Source organism: Hemitrygon akajei, chromosome 2, assembly GCF_048418815.1.
Source record: "Hemitrygon akajei chromosome 2, sHemAka1.3, whole genome shotgun sequence".
Lineage (NCBI taxonomy): Eukaryota > Metazoa > Chordata > Chondrichthyes > Myliobatiformes > Dasyatidae > Hemitrygon > Hemitrygon akajei.
Window position 1 is genome coordinate 106,045,473 of NC_133125.1, and position 23,972 is coordinate 106,069,444.

Consider the following 23,972-nt stretch of genomic DNA (forward strand, 5'->3'; position numbering starts at 1 on the left):
AATCTCTACCGAGGAGCCTTTGATGTTCAGTGGGAAGTGGTCGCTCCGTGCCCTCCTGAAGTCAACAACCATCTCTTTTGTTCACATTCAGAGACAGGTTGTTGGCTCTGCACCAGTCCGTTAGACGCTGCACCTCCTCTCTGTAAGCTGACTCGTCGTTCTTGCTGATGAGACCCACCACGGTGGTGTTATCGGCGAACTTGATGATGTGGTTCGAGCTGTGTGTTGCAGCACAGTCGTGGGTCAGCAGAGTGAACAGCAGTGGACTGAGCACACAGCCCTGGGGGGCCCCCGTGCTCAGTGTGATGGTGTTGGAGATGCTGCTCCCGATCCGGACTGACTCAGGTCTCCCAGTCAGGAAGTCTAGGATCCAGTTGCAGAGGGAGGTGTTCAGGCCCAGTAGGCTCAGCTTTCCATTCAGTTTCTGAGGGATGATTGTGTTGAATGCTGAACTAAAGTCTATGAACAGCATTCGAGTGTATGTGTCTTTTTTGTCCAGGTGGGTTAGGGCCAGTTTTGTTATTCTAGATCCTGTTGTAATCTTATATAACCTTATTTCCTGCCCAGTCTGAATAACAATCCTTCCACCAAGCCAATTTTTTATCTAATTGTTTAACCCATCCTGGATCTCATGTAATCTAACCTCCAAGACTAACCAACAATGAAGATTCTTGTCAAAGGCCTCACAGAAGTTCTTCGACTCTAATTTTGTCATTTACTTTGCTGCTTCTTCAAAAAGCTTAAATTCATGAGGCACAATTTCTTATGAACAAAGCCACGTTGAGTATCCCTCATCAGACTTTGCAAATGCTGGCTGGTTCTGTACCTCAGATAAACTTTCCCAGCACTGATGTAAGGCTGTCCTCTTCAATAATGGGAAGACATTAACTATCTTCCTTTCCTTCAGTACCTCACCCAAGAAGTAGCAGAAGTCTGAATCATCAAAAGAATCCTCTAGGCTTTTGTTATTATTCTGGATTGTCAGACTGGAAATTGGCATTCAGGTGTCTGGCATTGCATTCTGGTAGTGATCTGATTTAGGAGCAAGGTACAGCTAGTGAGCCAAGAGGTGAGGATTGAAGGAAGGTAAAGCAAATACCAGGAACTGAGTAGAAATTTACTCAGGTGACTTTACTGGACAAGTCACCAGGTGACTTGTGACCTGGTGACCTGGTCACAAGGCAGGTGACTTTACTGGAGTGTTCTGGAGCTCTTTGCTGCATTCAAAGTAGTCGAGTAATGATGACTGAGAGCTTTGCCAGTGTTAAAGAGAAGCCATTGAAGTTCTGACCAAGAAAAGAAAATCAAGTGGAATGGAAGAGTCTGTGTGGAGAGTGCTGTGAAATTATCTTTAACAAGGAGAAAATATTTGATTGGAAACAAGGAGTCATACAGGTTGGTGAATAATAGTGTCCTTAGGGTCTGCTTAGTCCTAATGGCCAACACAGACATTCAAAGAAATGCAATGTTGGTTACTGCTGAATCTTTATGAAACATTGGTTAGTTTTCAGCTAAAGAGTAGCCACAAAGGCCACGTCATCATCTTGCGGAGAATATCGAGATCATTTATTCCAATGGTGCCAGAGCTGAAAGTCTGCTTGGGGCTGTAATGAAAATGGAGGTGTTCAAGATAATGAATGGCTTTGACAGAATAAATAAGGAGAAACATTTTTTTGTGTGGCACCTGGGTCAATAATCAAAAGAAGCGGGTTAATTGGTGAAATAACTAGATGAGCCAGGAGAAAAGAGATTTTAATGCCGCCACCTGCTAAATTCTGGAATGCACTGCCTTTAAGACAAAGGGACAACTTTGTAATGAGTTTCAATACAGAGTTTAATAAATAGAGTCACAAATCTTAATGACACACCATCACCAATGCCAGCTCCCCGCAGAGCAATCCAATGTCCCATTCTCCTACCCTTTCACTGTCGTCCTTACCGTAATTTTTCCTAAAGTGTGTGTTCAATTTCCTTCACCACCCCTAGTTGCTCCGTCCACCATCCTATAGACAGTGAGTTCCATTCTCTCCATTAAAAAAATGATTTTCCTCACATCCCCTTTAACCTTCCAAGTCTGTCACTTGGAACCTGTGTCTCTTGTCCTTGAGTCACCCACCAATTGGAAGGGTTCCTTTGTATTTACCTTATTTCACCCAATCATTGTCAGGTCTACAAGACAAAAGGAAAATTAGCAAACCAAACTAGTAAATGGAGTACTCTCATTTGTTAGAAATCATTGAGAGGTACCATATAAAAATAGGCCTTCATTTCACTGAGTCCTTGCTAATCATTTATGCTAATTCTGCTTTGCTGTTGTTTTGGTGCGTCTGGCGGCATTTTTACCAGTTCCGTAGCATTTGACTATATTTTACGAGGCTTAACGCTCAACCCAGCACAAATGGAAAAAGTGCAAGGAGCTGGCTGGATTTGAACTCGGGACCATTTACTCTGAACTCTGGTGCTGATGCTACTGCACCACCAGACAGCTAATTCAGGTTTAATCCCACCTTTTTTAATTCTCCTCCTTTTCTTTCTTTCTTTTTTTTATTGAGATACAGCACAGAATAGATCCTACTGGCCCTTCGAGCTACAATCCCCCAATTTAACACTAGCCTTATCAAGGTTCAATTTACAATGGTTAATTAACCTACCAACCAGTACGTCTTTAATTGTCGGAGGACATCAGAGCATCTGGAGAAAACCCATGTGATCGTGGTGAGAATGTACAAACTCCTTACAGGCAGTGCCACCCTCATCAACACCCCCACGAATGTACCAATCACTCACGTACTAGGAGCAATTTGCAGTGGCCGATTAACTACTCAACCAGCATTTCTGTTAGATGTGGGAGGAAATCCAAGCCATCACAGGCAAAATAGTACCCAAGATCAGAATTGAACCCAGGTCTCTGGCACTATGAGGCAATGGCTCTACTATCTCTGCTGCTGTGCTACCACAATTGTTGATTAGTTCTGGGATACCGGTACACATTTGAAAGCATTCATTTTTTGGGAGATGATCAACTGAACTCTTCATCTCCATAAATATCTGACTAAAGCACAATCAAACTTTCTTCAGCCATTCATCAGCTGGTACCTGTCGACTCTTGAGACCTAAGTATTTTGCTCAAGTATTAACCACTTACTGACACCTTACATTTCTTCTGAGTAGCCTCCAACCTGATGGCATGAACATCGATTTCTCCAACTTCCGATCATTTGGGTCCCTTTGCTCTCCTCCTTCACCATTCCCCATTTTTGTTTCCCTCCCACACCTTCTCTGCCTATCTGCCCATCATATCCCACTGGTGTTTCTGCCCCCTTTCCTTTCTTTCATTGTCTTCTGTTCTCTCCTATCAGATTCCCCCTTATCCATGTCTTTATCTTTTACCAATCAACTTCCCTGTTCTTTACTTCACTCACTCCTCCTCTTCCAGTTTCACCTATTACCTGCTAGCTTGTACTTCTTCCTCCCCTCCCCTTCTTACTCTGAGTTCTTCCCTCTTCCTTTCCAGTCCTGATGAAGGGTCTTGGTAGGAAATGTCGACAGTTTCCATAGATGCTGTCTGATCTGTTGAGCTCCTCCAACATATTGTGTGGGTTAACCATCTGCTTGAGCAGCAAATAATAATCTCTGCATACTTTGCAAAGTGGTTTAAAAAGTAAAATGACTACATTCAACATTGCTTTTATTAAAGAAAAGTTTGTTATTGTACAAAAAGCGTATATACATTTTGATCATTGGATCTATTCCATGTTTTGAAATTGGTTACAGGGAATGTGCTGGCTACATGTTGATTAAAAATAGTCAGTTTGGCGCTCTTATTCAAAACACTGTTTTAACATGTCGTATATTTACAAACTGGAATAGGGGTCCAATGCTTGAAATTTCTTTACATGAGATGCTTTATGCACTAAGAACGCACAACAAAGAACACATTTCAGTTCATATATATTGAAAAGACATTTGCATATCGTTCACAATAATCCTCACATATAAAGAAACTATTTTCATTAAACCACTGCATGTTAACTAGTATTGTACCAATAGCGCTGCCATATTACAAGCAAATTGTTTCCAAAATTTCTTAAACAGAAAGGATGCCTTCACTATTTGAAAATAACATGACATAGTAAGGCACTTTTTGACATGATAACATGGGCATTCCTAGATCTTTGGTGCCATATCATTTACAACGGACATTGTTCATACACTTGAGTCTGTATTGTCATGAGATTTTACTATGGCAAGTTACCCAGATGCAGGATATTAAGAGCTAATCTCTGAGAAGGAAGTGGTATACAATATGGCTTTGATGGCACTTGTCAATGTACCTATTGTTCTTTACCTCAGCCAACCTAGAATAGTTTTCAGTGACACTGAATCAAATGATGCACAATGAAATGTTCACACCAGTGAAATGTAAGAAAGCACACATCTACTATTTATATGGAAGAAATGGGCAATTTTTGGTCTGTGCCCTTGTCTGTTTGGTCTATTGTACATTATCAGTGCTTTACAACAAGTTTGAAACAAGCCAAGAGTCCCAGTTCGAATAATACACCTCTGGATGTAACATATCAGTTCACTGGCTATTTCTTCAAAACACAACAGAAAATCCCTATTCACAAATATACAAGCCTTTGTAAAATGTCCAGATTCCCTTGCAGAACGTACATTGCAGAATAATAAAGGTTTCTTTTTATACATTAAAATACAAAGTCTATAAAAAATTGCTTTCCTTGGGAATGTTACTGTTTCAAAAGAATCTGTTTTAGTATCTTGCTTTGAAGTTGGCGGGAATTAGAAATTGTACAATGTTCATTCCTGTTCTTGCCCATTTAAGACATCATATTAAGAAATTTATTTTCTTCGGCCAAGGTAGTCAACATAGAGCTCATGTCTCCTATTGCCATATTAGTCAATCCGGCTGGAATGGGCTGCAGAGTCAGAGAATTCCGGGGAGTAGTGAGGCGGGAAGAATTCTGGGAGAGATTCTGCAGAAGGCTGGGGCTTAGTGCCCCCGACATCAAGCTAGAATGGTCACCATCATCCATGATAGCATCAAAATCTATCTGTGCTTGATCTAGGCTATGGGAATTGACAGTACTTGACACCTGGTTGGTGCCTGGTGAAGACATCGTTGTTGCTTTGACACTTGACATGTGCTGTTGCTGCTGAACAGCACAGTCCATTTGTCCATTATAGTTACCATTTTGTTCATACATGTGGATTTGACCAGAATAAAACATCATGTTGCTGTTGGGACCATCGGTATGACACTGCTGGGACTGCATTGACAATTGATTACTAGGCTGACTTTGGCTTACTTCAGAGTGTCCATGGCTGGGGCCCATCCCATTCATTTGAAGTGGTCGTTGCAAGTAACTCTGTTGCTGCATGTTTACTGAATTCATCAGACCATGCTGCCGCACTGATGGATTTGAGCTCTGCGGTGGATGAGCCTGCATCATTCCACGACTTATATTGTGCCCAACAGAATTCATGACATTTTGTCCCTGTTGGCTGAAGTTCTGCTGATTTGGGCTGATGTGGGAATTGGTTTGGCTTAGGACACCATGAACACCAAAGTTGGCACAGTCTGGATTTCTACCAGACTGGACATGAGACCCATAGCTCTGCTGGCTTGCAAGATGCATGACTTGGCCTGATTCCCCTCTCCCACGGCACCCATTCATCGCCATTGACGCCTCGCTTGCGGCTGTCATCTGCTGATGAATTGGCGCATGGACTTGTTCGGCTGGAGCATAGCTTTTGAGGGCTGGATCCTTGTTCTGAGTCATTGCTATCTGCTTAAAGTCTTGAGTACCCGCTGGCACAGCTGAACCCATAATATTGTTCACAGGCATATTACTGCAAGATGTTTGGCTTAGGGTCCTGCTAGTAATGTTGGGACTCAGCACTTGGCTGGACTGGTTGTAGGTTTGCTGTGGGCTGAGAGGCAGATTAGCATTCTCACACAGACTCATCTGCTGTGGTTGTTGCAGATAGTTCCCTTTCTGTCCAATGTTTCTCTGCATTAACCCTTGTGGTGCCAGAGTCATTTCGTTCTGATTCATTGTCACAGCCGCTTGGGCAGGGTTGAGATTCTGGTATTGGTCGAACATCTGCTTTTGCTGAACGAGCGCCAAGTTTGAACGGGAGAACTGCTGCTTTGACTGATCGGGAATGACATCCACGGTACCTGAGCTAACCTCGTTCCACTGAACCGGCATGGTGTTCTTGTTCAGGTCAGATGAACCCTGGTATGGTTGACTCCCTGGACTCATCTCGCACGGTGCCATCATAGAGCCTGATTGGTTCATATTGCTACCTACCATCGCGACCCCTCGCTGGCTGTACACGTTCTGATTCTGCATGCTCATGCTTTCTTGGAAGCCTTGCATTTGGCCAGCGTAACTCAACGAACTGTTCTCTTGGGCCAGCCGATTTTCCTGAGAGTTGATGTACTGCACCACGTCGTCAGGCAGCATGATGTCGTCCTCAACGGCCTGAGTGCTAATGTCGGCTCCCACTGTCTCCATAGCAACGTTCTCACTGATGCTTGGAGGCCGAGGTGAGTAGGCACACCTGTGGAGGCTCCCATCCGAGCGAGTGCTGATCAGAAGGCCGAAGTGCCTTTTGTCCATGGCTGGTGGCAAGGGCAGTGGGTTCATACTGTTCATGCTGCTGAAACGCTGGACTCTGGGAAGAGCCAGCGGATCCACAGCGGTCCTCCTTACGGGATCGCTGGCCCGGCGGGTGCTGTTGCCAGCCACTTCATGGGGCCTGAGCGCTGCTGTACCGTATCCCCGCGGGACACCGTCGCTACATCGCCTCTGAGCAGCGGGAGGCGGGAAGGGGGAAATCATTGAACTGAAGCCCTCACCCAGGAGGGTGGCCCTCGCCTTCATTCGTTCCATGTTTGGCAGTGGAGTCGGCGGCGGCCCGCCCGTTGCGGCCGCGTACTTGGCCTTCAGCCGGTACTGCTCCGCCGGTGTGAGGTTGAGCGAGCCGCAGTAACTGACCTCGCTGGACCTTCGCGATAAATCAGCCGAGATGGGGTCATAAGAGTCGGCAGAGCTGATGTTATTTGGACGGCCACCAATGTGAGAAGCCTCACTGGAACGGCGACTGGATAAGTAAGGGGAAATGCCAGAGGATCTGCGACTGACAGTGTAAGCTGAACTGATCGTACTTGTGGCGCTGTCCCGGCGATCGTTCCATTGATTCAGCACAGTGATCTCACTGCTGGACAGCTCCATTATTCTGGGATTCGGCAATACAGCAGCAGAACCACCAGTACCTGAATTCTCCAGTGAAGTTCCTGAAAATTGATAATATACACGTTAAGTTTCTGTTTGATGAATTTGAAACTCAATTAGTTCATGGGAGAAAGGAACACAAGGATACAAGATTTGACAAATCTTGTTCCGACACATTGCTCCATGGTCTCTTCTTGTGCAAAGATGAGAGCACCCTCAGGGTGGAGGTGTAACATCTTACATTCCATCTTGGTTCCCACCAATCAAGTGACATGAATATTGACTTCTTCTTCTGGCAAAAACATTTTTCCCTCCCCACCCCCTTCTTCTACTATTCCACACTCTAGTCCTTTACCTCTTCTTACTTGCCTATCCCGGGTCCCTTCCTCCTTCCCTTTCTCCTGTGGTCCACTCTCCTTTCCAATCAGATTCCTTCTACTCCAGTTATTTATCTTTCCAACCCATCTGGCTTCACCTATCATATTCTAGCTATCCTCCTTCCCCTCCCCCCCCCCCATCTTTCCATTCTAGCATCTTCCCCCTTCTTTCTCAGTCCTGAAGAAGTGTCTTGGCCTGAAACGTCAACTGTTTACTCTTGCTGTTTGACCTGTTGAGTTCCTCTGGCATTTTGTATGTGTTGTTCTGGATTTCCAGCACCTGCAGAATTTCTCAAGTTCAAGATTTGATAATGTAGGTAGATTTGGTAGAAGATGATTTGTCACAGATCAGATGGGGTGAAAGGCCTGTTCAACAATATTTTATAAACGGAAGAGATTCTGGAAATGTTGGAAATCCAGAGTGACACACATAAAATGCTGGAGGAACTCAGCATGTCAGGCAGTATCTATGGAATGGAATATACAGTTGGCATTTCTAGCTGAGACCATTAATCAGGACTCAGTAATGTTTTACATTCTTATTTATAACCAGAATATTACTGCTTTTAAAAATGGTGCTGAAGGTTCTACTGTATGAAGAAGATCAAGAACTCAACTTACCATTCAAGGGAATGAGAGGAAGCTTTGTGTTTTTGACTGGTGGCATTGGGTTTGCCCATGAAGAAATATCTCTAACCTGCTTCAATTTTTCTTTCTTTAGTTGCTCAAGTCTTTGGGATGCTGTCATGTTCTTTCTCAACTGAAGGCCGATTGCTGAAGTTCCAGATGAAACAGTGGAGTCCACAATTGGGGAATCATCTAATGCGGTCAAATCTCCCAGGCTACCTCCACTGTTGATGTTCATTTCTACTCCACTGTCATTGTTGTTGGTGCTGCCAAGTGGCGATGGTTCACTGCTGCATGAAGATTGGCCACCAGGACTGGACTGATACATCTGAGGTGGAAATAAAGTGATTCAATCAATAAGGTAACACCGTAAAGATCGTACAACTGCTTATAGTATTAATATAAAGTTTATCTATTGTATATGAAAAAGAGCAGCCATTTTAACTATTGTGATTATTGTGTTTCTGAGGTTATTGACTTCCTGCTGGGTGAGGGGGAGGAATCCCCTGGCTGAGGCAACTTCCTAATATTCATTGTTTGTTCATAGCATCTCGATCTCATGGAAGCCTATCGATATTGAAGGGCCTAGATAGAGTGGAAGTGAACAGGATGTTTCCTAATATGTGTGAGTCTAGGTTCAGAGGACATAGCTTCAGAAAAGACGAGGCGGATTTGCTTTTGCCAGAGAGTAGTGAATCTATGGAATTCATTGCCACAGATGGCTATGGACGCCAAGTCATCGAGTATATTTAAAGTGGAGGTTGATAGGATCTTAATTAGTGAGGGTGTCAAAGGTTACAGGGCGAAGGCAGGAGAATGGGGTTGAGCGGGATAATAATTCAGCCATGATGGGAAGGCAGGCTTGATGGTCTTAATTCTACTCCTATGTCTTATGGTCTAAGAGTCCACAGAATCAGGTTTCTCACTGGCGCATGTCATGAAATTTGTTGGTTTTGTGGTAGCAAGACGTAAAAAATACAATAAAAATTTTAAAAATTCAGAAGAGGAATAGTGAGATGGTGTTCATGGGTTCACAGGCCCATTCTGGTTCCCCAATAACCCAGAATAAAAGGGAAACTTGTGGCAACTATTAGGAGGTGACTTGAACCCAGAACCTTCCCAGCCTCTCTGGCTCAGAGCCAGAATGTTCAAAATTCATTGTTAGACGTGCAAAACTTGCAAATGGGAAGCCAATTCATGTTGTACTCTGCTTCTGTTGACAGTCAAACTCTACACTTCAGCCATCAGGATATGAGAATTAATAACCAAAAACAGCATGTAAATGGCCACTCAAGATGCAAATTGACCGAAAAGTGCACCAGGTGGAAGGATACTAGTATGGCTCCACAGTGGCGTAGCGATTAGCACGGAGCCATTCCAGCTTGGGGCACTGGAATTCCACTCTGACATCTTCTGTAAGGAGTCTGCATGTCCTGTGGAATATGTGGGTTTTCTCCAGGTGCACAATCCAAAGACGTACCACTCAGTAGGTTAAATTGTCCCAAAAATAGGCTAATCAGGGATTGCTGAGCAGCATGGTTCGATGGGCCTGTTCTGCACGGTATTCCTAAATAAATAAATAAATAGTATTGAGGTAAAGGACAGTTTTCAACTTTCTACTACCAGTTGATTTTGATTCACAGGAATTAAGAGTGTGTATTGTGTGTAGAATGGGATGAGGTAGGTGTGGGCAAATGTCCCTAATCTCATTAGATTTCTAAACATGTAAGAGTGATGCTAATTTTAAGAGGAATCAAAGGACCAGTCCCAGCTGAGGGAAAGTTGAGGCGGATAATCTAATAACACATAAATAACAACAATGAGTGCTAACCCTGAAGTTAGACAGCACACCAGTAGATTCACAGAAGTGCATCCTTTCCACCAAACTTTTCCATGCCAAGTGACATGCCGGAGTACAAATCTGTGAATTCTCTGTCTGGATCAGCTGCCTTGGTGATTATTTATGCAGTGACGCTTGGGTTCTGTACTCCACTGTGCTGTGACTGTTCAAGGTCATTTCACAGAGAGACAACTCACAGCTGAAGAAGGAAATTTTCTCTTATGATACCCGTGGAGCCTCCAACCTGATGAGCTGAACAATGAATTATCCATTTTCAGGTTTGTTCTGTTTTTCTTCATCATTGTCTCTCAACAGGGTTAAGAGACAGGGTGGTAGTTATAACGCAGCTGATATTTACACATCATAGGTGTCAGTGTTCAGCTGAGCTATCTGCTCTCTCACTATCCACTATCTGTTTGTTAAATCATGGGCTTTCTGGTGGACCTCTGCCTTCAGATGCCAGTAGAGATGTTTCTTTACTCTCAAATAGAGGTGGAATTTCTACTCCAGAAATTTCTCAGGTTTGTAACTGATTAGCTCCTCCATTTCCTCGACTTTTACATCAAACCCCAGTCCTGATCAGTCTGGGAAGAGAAGCCAAATGTCTCTTCACAGATATAAACTCAGGACACTCCATAAAGCTGTGGGAACTCTGTGGCCACAGTAAGCTGGAGATGACAGGTTGTTTATGAGGTGCTTTCTGAGAAGAGCCAGTATAAACAGAATGGAAGTGGTTTGACTCATTGTGGAAGTTCAGCATTCTCCAAAAACAGGGGAAAAGTTGGTTTGGTCATTAAAAAAAAATCAATAACTTAGAATTTATTAATATTCTTCTTCAATAGAAGTTTGATTATCAACTATTAGACATAAATGTAAGGATATGCTAAATAGGAAAGCAACTGTTTAGCAACATATTAAGGAAGCCTTATGCTAGTCATGAATATTACCACTGGTGTGTCAAAGTGTTGGATCTTTCACTGGCGGTCATACTCTGGTATGTCAGGTTTAAGTACATTTCCACAGCTGACCATAACTCTTTAACCCGAGCTTTAATCTCAGGAGTTTGCGGGAACAAGGCTAACAATGGACTGAGTTCTCCCGAAGGTGGCCTCTGCAATGAAAATCGAAGTTGGCACTCCAAGAGGAAGGTTCAAAGAGACACGGGATTACTCAGTAGTGCAAACACGGAAATAGCAATGAACAAGTGGTTTATGTTTCGGCTGTGACATTTTTCCATACATAACGTGAGGTTGTTAATCTTGAGGAAAAACATTTCAGAAGCATCCCATCAATCCAGTCAAACATTGCTGATATTAATACAGCTCAAGAGTAACCTCCCACTCCTAATCATCTGCATCCAATCTCCCTGTCCCCTCCAAAGTCTTCCTATGCTTGTCTGCGCATCACACACTGTGCTAACACTCAATCATTCAGTTAGGGTGTGAGTTTTACATTCCAGCCATTCTTATTCCAGGTCAATCCTTTCAAATTTTGACTCCCTTTTCAACCCCTCATATTCAAATATTTTCATAAGATGTATGAGATATTGTGATTTATTTTAAAGCTCTATTGCCTTTTGACTATTGTTTTACAGTTTTAAAAATGAGTTGAGCCCAAATTATCAAGATCCACCAGGGGTGAAAATTTAATCATCGATGAGACAAGCCAAGTCTTAAGGAACTCCTGAAGTGGGAATAATTTACTCCATTAATGTCATAAGGAATTCTTTCAGTTTATCTCATTTCTACAATCCTGCTCCCCGCCTATTTTTTGTTTGATCTACTTTCCTGGCATTCCCTTCATTCTGTAGATCCTGACACTTGCCTGAGCATTTGGATCATTTTACAGTTGCCACTGAATCTGTGAGTTTTAGGGATGTAGGGCGAGACCCTATAATCCAGAAGAAGCCTAAGCAGCGAGAGGGAGAATATGCCAATTGTACAGGTGGTCAGAATTGATTCCTGGTAGCTGGAGCCTATGAGGCAGCAGCTCCATTAGCTACACCATTGTGCTGCCCAGGCTGGACTGACTCAGGCAGGTTTGACCACTTATGGACAGCATGGTCAAGGACAACATTAGTAGAAAGCAAACAATGCATTATTAATCAAAAGGGAATAGGAAGTTCATAAAACAAGCCAATCACAAAAATAAAATTTCAACCTACAATCTCTAAATTCCAGCACAAGTGCGGTGGATCACATGGCCTCCATCTCCCCCAACAACATCCCATGCAGTTTACTCTTCTGATGACTAGAAGTTACGTTGGTAAAAATTTTGTCAGCTTATATCAGGCAATGCACTATAGAGTGGAGCCACTTACAACAAGGTGACTGATTATCATGGTACAAGTTATGTACAGTTGTGGAAGTTGTGGTAAGGCAAGGGTTAAAGACAATGTCCAGGCAAGAACAGCCTGGGGCAGTTATAGTCAACTGAGACCACTGGAACCACCTCTGCTTACTGCAAACGAATAGGCTGGGGTGACTGTGGCATTGTGTACTCAAGCCAGACAAGTCAGGTCTCAGAGTGAGAATTTTCTAGAAAGGTCTTCCTAAAAATAGTGTCCCTTTACACAATAGGGGTACTGGAGACATACAGAATAGGAATAATGGAAGGATGTGAAATACATTCAACAACTAAGGGACAAATGCCTTTCTAACTTCAAGACATCATCGGTTGTCAGCTTGAAGTTTTGATTGACTTTTAACAGCTCTTTTGCAAATGGCGATTGATCTTGCAAATTAAGGAATTCAATCATAAGCAATTTACCAAACGGTCAACATCAATAACTGATAAGCCAGTTCTGTACAGAAATAGCAGCTTTCTGTTGAGACTTAAGAAGAGTGTGGGTGATGTTGTTCTCCTTCTGCACAAATAAAATAAGAATGAATGCCTGACTTGTAAGGGTGTGTGTGCTCGAGGCCCAGTTATTTTATTTTATTATCAGTGACGACACAGTCACGAAGCAAGACAGATGAGAGACATGTGAGTCGCTTTTACTTTGCTCACCTTAGTACCGACTGTCCTTAGGAAGCACAGTAAGGAAGGAAAGAAGATGAGATGCAGCGAACAAGTGTAGGCAGTGGAAGAAGAGGAGGAGACACTGTTAGTAGATTAGTACAGATTCACAGTAGGTTAGTCTAGCATTCTTGTTCATGTAAGAGATACAACCATGAAGAGACACATCATTCATTATGAATACAAACTCCTCTTTCATTCACCCCATCACTGAACTGTTCCCACAGCCTATGGATTCACATTCAAGGACTCTCAACGTTCTCAATATTTCTTGCTTATTTATTTATTATTATTTTCTTTTTGTATTTCCACAATTTGTTGTCTTTTGCACATTGATTGTTTGTCCTTCCTGTTGAGTGTGGTCTTTCATTGATTCTATTATGTTCCTTGTATTTACTGTGAATATTCACAAGAAAATGAACCTCCGCATTGTAAATGGGGACATATATGTACTTTGTTAATAAATTTACTTAGAACTTTTGAAGCTTTTCAGGAACATAAAACCGACAGAAGCTTTTGGTTTGCTCACCAGCCATGTATTTACGGCATTTTCTGACCTTATTTAAGAAATCTTGCCTTCTTTCTCTAAAGAATTGAGGGATGTATTTTCCTGCTTGTGAAATAGAGGAAGCAAGAGGACTAATTACCCATGTCCAAATGAGCTTCTGCCACTATGGGTCTTCTTCTGGAGGAGATGCAAAATATCTCTATGTCCCATAGCAACTTGCTAACAACTGTGATAAAGCCTAAGAAAACCTTCATCCCCTCCTCACCTCCGTTTACTTTCCATCTGATCCTGGGGCTTTCATTTTGATGTCCTCAGTCTTGGAATTGCACCCAGTACCTCTGCAGTTAGAGGGTCACCAAAGGACTGGCATGAAATGCCATGGAGAAACCCCATTTCTTTTTGATAGGATCAGAAACTGTTCTTTTTTGAGTCTTTCTAGCTCTGAGCTTGGATATCCTTCAAACTTGAAGGCAGAGCACATGGCTAATGGTCGAGGACCAGAGGCACGGACTCAGAACAGAAGGATGTTCTTTCAGAACAGAGATGATGAGGAATTTCTTTAGACAGATGGTGGTGAATCTGTGGAATTGTGAAGGTCAAGTCATTGGATATATTTAAAGCAGACGTAGACAGCTTCTTGATTAGTAAGGGTGTCGAAGGTTAAGGAGAGAAGCCAGGAGAATGGAGTTGAGAGAGATAATAAATCAGCCACGATGGAATAGTGAAGCAGACTCGATGGGTGGAATGTCCTAATTCTTCTCTTATATCGTATGTTTTATTCATAGGAGTGTGGAGGAACATAGAAATTTTGAGGTCCAGATGCATAGATCTCTCAAATTTGCCAACCAGGTTGATAAGGTGGTTAAGAAGGCGTATGGTGTGTTGGTTTTCATTAGTAGGAGGACTGAGGTCAAGAGCCTCAGGTTAATGTTACAGCTGTATAAAACTTTGCTTAGATTGTACTTAGAGTATTTTGTTCGGTTCTAGTCACTTCATTATAGGAAGGATGTGGAATCTTTAGGGAGGATGCAGAGGTGATTTACCAAGAAGTTGCCTGGATTCAAACATTTCTTATGAGGAAAGATTGAGTGAGATTGGGTGCTTCTCTTAGCAACAGAAGAATGAGAGGGGACTTGGTAGAGGTGTATAAAATTATGAGGAGCATAAGCAGCCAGCACCTTTTCTCCCCCCTTAGTGACAGTGGCAAGCACCAGAGGATGTTCATTCAAGGAGACTGTAGAAAAATTCAGGTGGAATGTCAGAGGCAGGTTTTCCTTACGCAGGCAGGTGATTACCTGAAACACACTGCCAGGGATGGGAGTAGAGGCTGCTACAATAGGGATATTTAAAAGACCCTTGGACAGGCACATGAATGTGAGGAAAATGGAAGGTTATGGTTCTAATAGGAGGGAAAGATTAGTTTGATTGTGAAATAGATTTATATAAGTCAGCACAACATTGGGGGCTGAAGGGCCTGTGCTGTGCTGTTCTCACTTTCGGGCACAAGACCATGTCAGCTTTAAGCATGTGTTAGGGGAACTCTTCACCATGGTGCAGTACGAAACCTTTCACCCAACCAGAGTCAGATCTAAGCAGGAAGAGGGCACAACTGGAAAACCCAACAGCTCGGGATTCTTCAGCTGGCAGTTCCAGAGAGAAGTGATGGCTATTAATGCACCCTGGGTCAGCAGGCTTGCCCATGCTTTACAATGCGGAAGTTTGGAGTGCACTGGAGGTCAAAGTTAGTGCATCTATCAGCTTGACTTTGGTTATCTTGAGCTGTGGTGCAGGATAGACTTTATATCCAGACCCTTGGCTTTACAATTAGAAACCTTTCCAGTCCCTTCTGGTATGGGTTGTAATGTCAAAACTATAATATGACAGAGTAAGATTGCAAACCTCAGTTAAATAGAAGCAGTAAATCACATCATCCTAATACTGTTAACAAAGAGTAATGAACCTTTTTTGCAATATATATTACTCTGCTGTTGTATCCTGACTGATCATATTTTCTTTTTTTATTATCATCAATTAACATTCACAGGCTCAACAAGTCTCATTCTGTGAGTAATAATTTTATGATAATAATCTTTTCATTCACAAATCTAAATACATGGAGCGCTACAACTAGATGTCATGTTACCTTTGCAATTTGTCACTAGTTAATGTTTCAATGCTCTTACCACAGAGTTTTCAGTTTTGATGGTTTTCACTTGCAGGCTGTCCTCCGGGCCTCCACTGGTGCTGTTCGCTTCGCCCTTCCCTTCAGACACTCTGTTACTGTGGCCAATGGCTGCATCGTGGTCACTAGGCTCTTTGGGCGGTGGGGGCCTCGGGTGCACGTCATTGCGATGCTTTTTCGTCACGTGGGCCTCCGGCCCGTGCACGGTTTTCACGTGTTTCCTCAACGAGCTTGGGTCTGTGTACCTCTTGGTGCATCCGGGAATTTTACAAACGTAGGGTTTCTGTGAAAGGGAATGTGTAGCATCAGTAAAGGACAAATATAGAGGTCACAGATCTAAGATATTCAGCACTATTTGATTCAGAAGAAATGCTTTTATTTCATCAGTGATCAGAAGGTGGAGCTTGCTGCCACGTGGAATTATTGAGGCAAAGGTGAATGATGTATTTGTGAAGAAGCCAAAGGAGGAAGAGAGGAACTGAAGTACATTGAGATTGAATGAGCTGGGAGACATTAAGTTACTCGACTAACACTTGGAGTCCTTTCTTTTTCAATATTTCTATTGATTTCTTACAAAAAAGGATACAGAGTATAGGAGGATGTATATCATGTATCAATTACAATATATGTGAATCACACTTATAGTCTCATTACCCCATATTCATGTAAATTAAATTGACTCATAATATTGAAAAGTAATAATTCTATTTTACAAAAAATAAAATCTAAATGCACGACCAAGAAAAGCTGTTTGGTAAAGAAAGAAAAAGGAAAAAAAAACCTTCTCATACAGTAAAACATATTATTAGCCAACATCTGTACTTGATAACAAATTAAAGATTTTGGAAGCAGTTCAAAAAAGGTCCCTGAGTCCAACCATTGATTCAGAAATACAAGTTTGAATTCCAATGCAAAGGCTAAGGAATTTAGTACAAGTAATTAAATAAGATTGGAATTGGGAAGAAACAGCAAATTTCGGTAATAGTGACTATGAACCACTGCAAATTTTCATAAAATCCATCTGGTACATTAATGCCCTTTGGAAACCTGCCATCCTTATCTGGCCTATATGTGTCAACAGACCCACCGATGACATTCATCTTAGCTGTGACATGTGACTACAGGTCCACCAATGAGATTCATTTTAACTGTCTCCTCAGTTCGTAAGTCAATGAAAGATAGAGAATAAATGCTGGCATTGCTGGAGATTTGCATATGCTGTGAATCCATTAAAATAAAAAGCGCTAGCATAGATGGTCTATTTCTATGCTGTATAACTTCCCACTGGTAAACATAATGCTTCAGGAAAACAAGTATTTATCTAGCTCAACAACCCATCGAGTTTATATGATCGCTTTTTGCCCATAGCTTTTTGGAACATGTCATATTGTGCTTTGAATTACATTTTTTTGTTAATTATCCTTGCCTGACAGCTTATTTTACACATCTATTATTCTTCTGAGAAATGACACAAAACTCAAGTCCTGAGCATGGTTAGGGATCAGGAAAATTTTGTTTGTTGAAGATTAAAGAAAAACAGCTGTATAGGTAACTTTTGAAAGCAACAGGGAGCTTGAGAGAGGTTCATAGATCCACCTGACTAATATGGGAGTCAGAGAGAGAAGCTGCTGATCTTACGCAAGTGAGAGAGTGGGGTTATAAATGAGGCCTAAGCATGCATTAGCAGGGCAATGCTGTTCCCTGGGCCAGAATAAATTCTTGTTCTTTAGTTGGTAGCTGAGACTCAGTTGGGTGGTACTCTTATCTCTGCGCCAGAAGGTTGTGGGGGTTAAAAGAGTCTTGAAGGTAAAAATTAGATTGGCGGCCTAGTGCGTTACTGAGAGAGTGCATTGTTCTGAGGGATTTACTCATCTTATTCTGGCAAGTATCTTTTATGAAATAGACTCCCAGCTCTATGGAAGGTTTTTGTTTGCTAAGTACAGTATCAACTGGCTGCTGTGTTCCCTACAACAGGGAGTAAACATCAATTTCTGTCAAGAGTTCTGGAAAACCTCTTAGTCGATTTAGAAAGGACTATATTGATGCATGACTATTTTTGTTAATGGATCAGCAAACGTTCTACCTCATTTCCAATAATGCTCCAACATTTATTCATGTCATTAGATCACTTTAGAGTTGTTTATTTTTCTCTCAGCTTTTGAATTATCGTCATAATTGTGTGCGCTCCACCTCTCTGCTGTGTTTTCTTGTCTCCAAGCGAGACAGTTTTACTTTCATATCAGTGGTGGTTTTGTAGCTTATTCAGGCACCTCAAGTATAGGTGTCACCCACCACAACTAATTCTGTTCAGAGAAGTCACAACCATGGAAAATGCGATCTAATGCCTTAGCTGGCTGGCCACTCTTCCTGAAGAAAAGCTGATAATCAGAGTGAATTTCTATGCATAATCATCTGTCACAGTATTAGCACTTAGTTGAGTTTTCTTCCCCCACACAGACTGGTTATCTGCATGCAAGGGAAATAAACAGGCATAAATCTAACGGTCAATTAACAGAAATTGTTTATTTCCATTTTTCTTCCCAAATAGGCTGGTAGTGCAAAGCACATGTATCAAAAGTGTATGAAATGCGATCCATTGGTTTGGAGTTTAAAAGCTTACGGTATCTAAGAAGGCAAATATCAGTACCACTGAAGCACTGCGGTTTAAGAATTGAAAATGAAAAACAATTGCGGATTCTGGAAATCGGAAAGAAAACAGAAAATTCAATAATAGAAATATTCAAATGGTCAGGCGCATCCACGGAAAGGGAAACAAAGCCAATGTTTCATAACATAGAGTTTTGATTAGGGGAACTTATACTCTAGGTGGCGGGGTGGAGATACATCTCTACCAAAGGAGGTGTAAGGTGCTCCTTCCTTCCGCTAGCCTGCAGGTGATCCTTAGGTCAGGTATAGCACCTGCTTAGCCCCACCCCCTCCCCCGATCAGAGTCACGTGAAGCCGTGGGGAGGGAGCAGGTGGTGGATGGTCATATGAGCAGCTGGCGCATATCACAAGTCCTGGTTATTTGACCACTGATGCCAGGCAGACAAGCCCTGAAGAGTATTGATAATGGCTGGGGTCACCGTCTTGTAAAGACACTGCCCAGAAGAAGGCAATGGCAAACCACTTTTGTAGAAAAATTTGCCAAGAACAATCACAATCATGAGACCAAGATTGCCCACATCTTACGACACGGTACATAATGACGATGATGAACTTACAGTATCTTCCAACCAGTGTGTCTTTGGAACATTTAGTGAAACCAGAGAATCTGAGGGAAAGCTACGCTATCAAGGGGGAACATACAAGCTCCAGACAACTAGGATTAGGGTTGAATGCAGCTTGCTGGCACTGTGATGCAGCATTGCTAACTAATGGAAATTCTTACAGAAAGAACTGGTCCAGGGAAATAAGGCTATTCATTTGAGATTCACTTGGACTTTTGGGAGACATCCAAAAATGTTCTGAATGTGAGCCTTATGATGAAGATTAAATGGAATCTATGGAATGCAAGATACATAAATTGAAAAAATCATCAAGGTGAGTGCAGGTAGTGACACATCTACAACTCACGTGTAAAGACCAGCTGCGTGGCAATGAAGAATTACTTGGATCCCGAGTTATATGTAGACGATCTGTATTACACTAGCATCCAAAATAAGTGTAATAATTTTTTTTAAATGGTTCAAAAGTAATGCATGATCAGAATCAGATTCAGGTTTAACATCATTGGCATGTGTCATTAAATTTGTTAACTTTAAAGTAGCTATATGTTGCAATACATGATAAGGAGACAAAAAACTGTGAATTACAATAAGTATATATATGAAATAGTTACATTAAATAAGTAGTGCAAAAACAGAAATAAAAGTAGCGAGGTAGTGTTCATGGTTCAATGTCCATTCGGAAGTTGGATGGCAGAGGGGATGAAGCTGTTCCTGAATTGTTCAGTATGTGTCTTCAGGCTTCTGTACCTCCTACCTGATGGTAACAATGATAAGAGGGCATATTCTGGGTGATGGGGGTTCCTAATGATGGATGCCACCTTTTTGCTCCTTGAAGGTGCCCTGGATTCTATGGAGACTAGATGGAGCTGGCTAATTTTGCAACTCTGCAGTTTACTTCAATCCTGTGCAGTAATACCCCTCCCATACCAGATGGTGATGCAGCCAGCTGGAATGCTCTCCATGGTACATCCGTAAAAATATGTGAGTGGTTTTGGTGACATACCAAATCTCCTCAAATTTCTAATTAAATATAGCTGCTGTCTTGCCTTCTTTATAGCTGCATCAATAGGTTGGGTCCAGGATAGTTCCTCAGATGACCTGACATCCAGGAACCATGATCAGTGCACACTGGAATAATAACTCGGTGACTGTATTGAAAGATATATTTGTATTTCAACAAAAAAAATCTGAATGCAATCATTGATTGTCTGCTAAAGGTCTTCTATAAATATCAAACTGCTATTATTAACAGATATTTCAGTGAGCTTTGGTACATCACAAGTGCGTCTGGCTGGAAATTAGAATACCTTATTTGAGATTCACTTAAGTCCTTGATGGAGTCACTTTCCCAAAGCCGTGGGCAATCTTCAATATTTTCCTTTCGCACCTGGGCCAGTTCAACAAGCACCGGGTGTTCCCCGTCTGGGCCCCGACCTCTCCCCTCGATGCCCAGAGAGATCCAACCTCGCTCCCTGGACCAGCTGTCCAGGCGTCGGAACTCTACCACCACACCAGGATTCCAGAGTGAGTTAAAAACTTACCCCTTTGAACCTACCCCCCTCTCACCTTCAATGCATGGCCTCTGGTATTAGGCATTTCAACCCTGGGAAACAGATACTCCCTGTCCACCCTATCTGTGCCTCTCATAACCTTGTAAACCTGGTGCTCGTGAACCAGATCCCCTGATAGGGGTAAATGGCCACTGCCTTTTTTTTGTGCGGGGGTGGCTGTTTCTCTCTGAATGACCTCCTTGGTTTTCTTCGTTTCCTGGCTTTCTGGAGAAGATGAATCTCAGAGTTGTATATAATGTGATATTAACTGAATCTTTGAACATTTGAACTCTTTGAGTAAAAGGCTGGCCCATATGTGGCACTGAGGATCTATAGGAAAGAAAAAAATACTGAACCCAGCACCCCAGTTGGAAGAGGAGATGATTCTAGCTTCCCCTGGAAGGCAAGATGGTGGCTATAATTCATTAGGTGTTTGAGAAGGTTTGGAATATCTCCAAAAACACTCACAAATTTCTACAGATGTACTGTGGAGAGCATTCTGACTGGCTACATCACCGTCTGGTGTTGGGGGGTGCGTGGGGTTACTGTACAGGATCGAAGTAAGATTAGAGAGTTGTAATATTAGTCAGCTCCAAAGAATTTGGAAGAGTTGAATTAGATGGTATTCATCTTCTTTACTGAAATTTGATCCCACATTTCTGGGACTTAAGAAGTTGAATTTGATATGTCCTGTTTGAAACCTCTTAGTTTTACAATCAGGCCCTGTGGTTTTGCACTCAGGGTTCACATCGTTACCTGCTTAAACCCAGTGGCTTTGTTCCCTGACACTTTTGCCACATGAATTATGCTGATCCCTAATTGCTTTCTTGGTTGCAAACTTCTGCTCTCTGATTCTGACCTCATAGCCTATAACCTACAGTGCCAGTATTCAATAGCTTCTTCATTCTCCACAGACACTGCTTTGCCTGCTGAGTATTTCCAGCGGTTTCTGTCTGGCTTTTGGACTTACATCTGCAGAGTTCTATCTTGCTTTCTGACTTCTAAGTCTGTATTGAGTCCAATCCAAGTAGCCGGCTGAGTCACTGCTCATCTTGAGCCTCTGACAACGTCTGCTGCAATGCCTGCACAACTTTACAGGCTCTTGAGTGCTTTCATTCTCAGAAGAAACAGCTTACACATGGCCCGTCAGTTTTATAGTGATCAAATTAAGGTCAATCAGTTCTCTGGAAATAGTCTTTCTGTAAACAGCAAACAAGGCACTTGAAGTGAGAGAGCCAGCACAGACAAATGGAAAAGAGAAATGGAGTTTAGTGCCTCATTTGGTCTCATAAAGCTTAGCCACTCTGTGGGATGTTTTGGAAGTGAATATTTCTTATCCAAGCGTTTTAAAAAAACCTCCCCTTGATGATGGCAATTACAGCTGAGGAGATAGGAATGCTTGGTTTGTAGTTCAGTGCATGTGGGTAACAGACGGCAGAACTAAAAGCCACTGGCAACTGAGGGAAGTCTAGAGTGTAAGCAGAGCAGTACTCTGCCACTCCATTCCAATCCCTTTGTAAGCGGCTTGTCATGACGGCAGCATCAGCGGAACCTAATGGGTTGCTTTCCTGTTTTTCCATTCCTCAGACCAGATCAACTTTCAGTCATTGAACGATGAAAGAAAATTACAGGTTTTGACTCGTGTCGGAGGAAGCTGACAGATCACACGGTGTTGGTGCTCAAGGTAACGGGTGATTTATTAAAAACTGGTGCATAGCAGGAGACCAATCGAAGATGATCTGCCCGAGCATGAACTGGGTACATTCTCAGTTGACGAAATTACTAACAAAACTACATTTTGATAACATAATGGTGGAGGCAAGAAGACTTCATTAAGTAGCAGAGTAGGTCCTGATTACAGAATAGGGGCAAGAACAGGGGGAAAAAATGGAAGGGTATACAGTAGAACACGTGCAGGCAGATAGGATTAGTTTGGACTGAACATGCATTCAGAACCTCTGATGTACCTTTGATGATGGGCACTGTGGGCTGAAGGGCCTGTTCGAGTATTGTCAATGTTTCCCAAGAGAGAAAGGTGAGGTGAAAGCAGTCAGAGGGGTCTAACAGTCAATCCAAATTTCTATTACAACAAGGCTGTATGTTACATTACACACTGTAACTTTATTAGTGAAGTTCCTGAAACTTGGATGTCTTTGCTGCTGTATTCCATGTCTCCACTTCTGTCTACGGTTCCCTAGCACAATCCACATCCCTATTTAATTGTTTTTGCCTTCAGTATTCTTTCCCTCACAACAACTTGTAAGTGAAATTATATTTTAGTCTGATGTATTTAGCTCCCTTTTACATACAGACTATGAAATGTTCTCAGTGGTGTGTGACTCAAATAGCCTCACCAATTCCAGCTCCTGGCCTTCACATGTGGCTTAGCAATGAAGTCTGGTGGAACCGGTTCTACTAACAAAAAAAAGAGTTAAGTGCAGGTTACTGGCGCCTTCAAACCAGTCGCTTCGGGCAGATGGGGCTCATCAGCTGTGGTTGGCAGCTCATCTAGGAGAAGGAAAACTCTGATCCCAAACCTCCACTGCCTTGTGGCTATATCCACTCATAAAATGCTCACCAAGTGTATGTTCGTGGTCTTCTGCTGCTGTAGCCCATCCACTTCAAGGTTTGACATGTTGTGCGTTCAGAGATGCTCTTCTGCACACTACAGTTGTAATGTTGTGGTGACTTGAGTTACTGTTGCTATCCTGTCAGCTTGAACCACTCTGGCCATTCTCCTCTGACCTCTCTCATAACAAGGCATTTTTGCCCACAGAACTGGATGCATTTTGTTTCTCACACCATTCTCTGTAAACTCTAGAGACTGTTGTGCATGAAAATTCCAGGAGATCAACTGTTTCTGAGATACCCAAACTACCCCATCCAGCACCTTCAATTATTCCGCAGTCAAAGTCATTGACATCACATTTCTTCTCCTTTCTGATGTTTGGTCTGAACAACAACTGAACCTCTTGACCACATTTCCATGCTTTTGTGCATTAAGTTGTTGCCACATGATTAGCTGATTAGGTATTTGCATTAATGAACATGTTCAAAGTTCAATGTAAATTTATTATCAAAGTACATATATGTCACCATTTACAACCCTGTGATTAGTTTTATTTATTTATACAGCACAGAATAGGCCTTTCTGGTCCTTCAAGCCATGCTGCCCAGCAATCCCCAGAATTAATCCTAACTAATCATGGGCCTATTAACCTACCAACTGGTGCGCCTTGGGACTGTGGAGGGAAACCCACACAATCATGTGGAGAACATACAAACTCATTATAGACAGTGGTGGGAATTGAACCCGGGTCACCTGTGCTGTAAAGCGTTGTATTAGCCACTATGCTACCAGAACCACCAGACTCA

At 42.3% G+C, this 23,972-nt stretch overlaps 1 protein-coding gene across 8 annotated transcripts in view; it reads right to left on the bottom strand.

The window, feature by feature from the left end:
* Window positions 1-3,671: 3,671 nt before the first annotated feature.
* Window positions 3,672-23,972, bottom strand: part of gli2a (GLI family zinc finger 2a) — a 510,119-nt gene continuing 489,818 nt past the window's right edge. For all 8 annotated transcript variants that reach the window (XM_073026911.1, XM_073026859.1, XM_073026885.1 and 5 more), the window contains 3 exons: window positions 15,819-16,100; window positions 8,264-8,597; window positions 3,672-7,327 (listed from right to left, as the gene is read on the bottom strand). In XM_073026911.1, coding sequence (XP_072883012.1) covers window positions 4,842-7,327; window positions 8,264-8,597; window positions 15,819-16,100 — 3,102 coding nt within the window. In that variant the 3' untranslated portion in view covers window positions 3,672-4,841. The remainder of the gene's footprint in view (window positions 7,328-8,263; window positions 8,598-15,818; window positions 16,101-23,972) is intronic.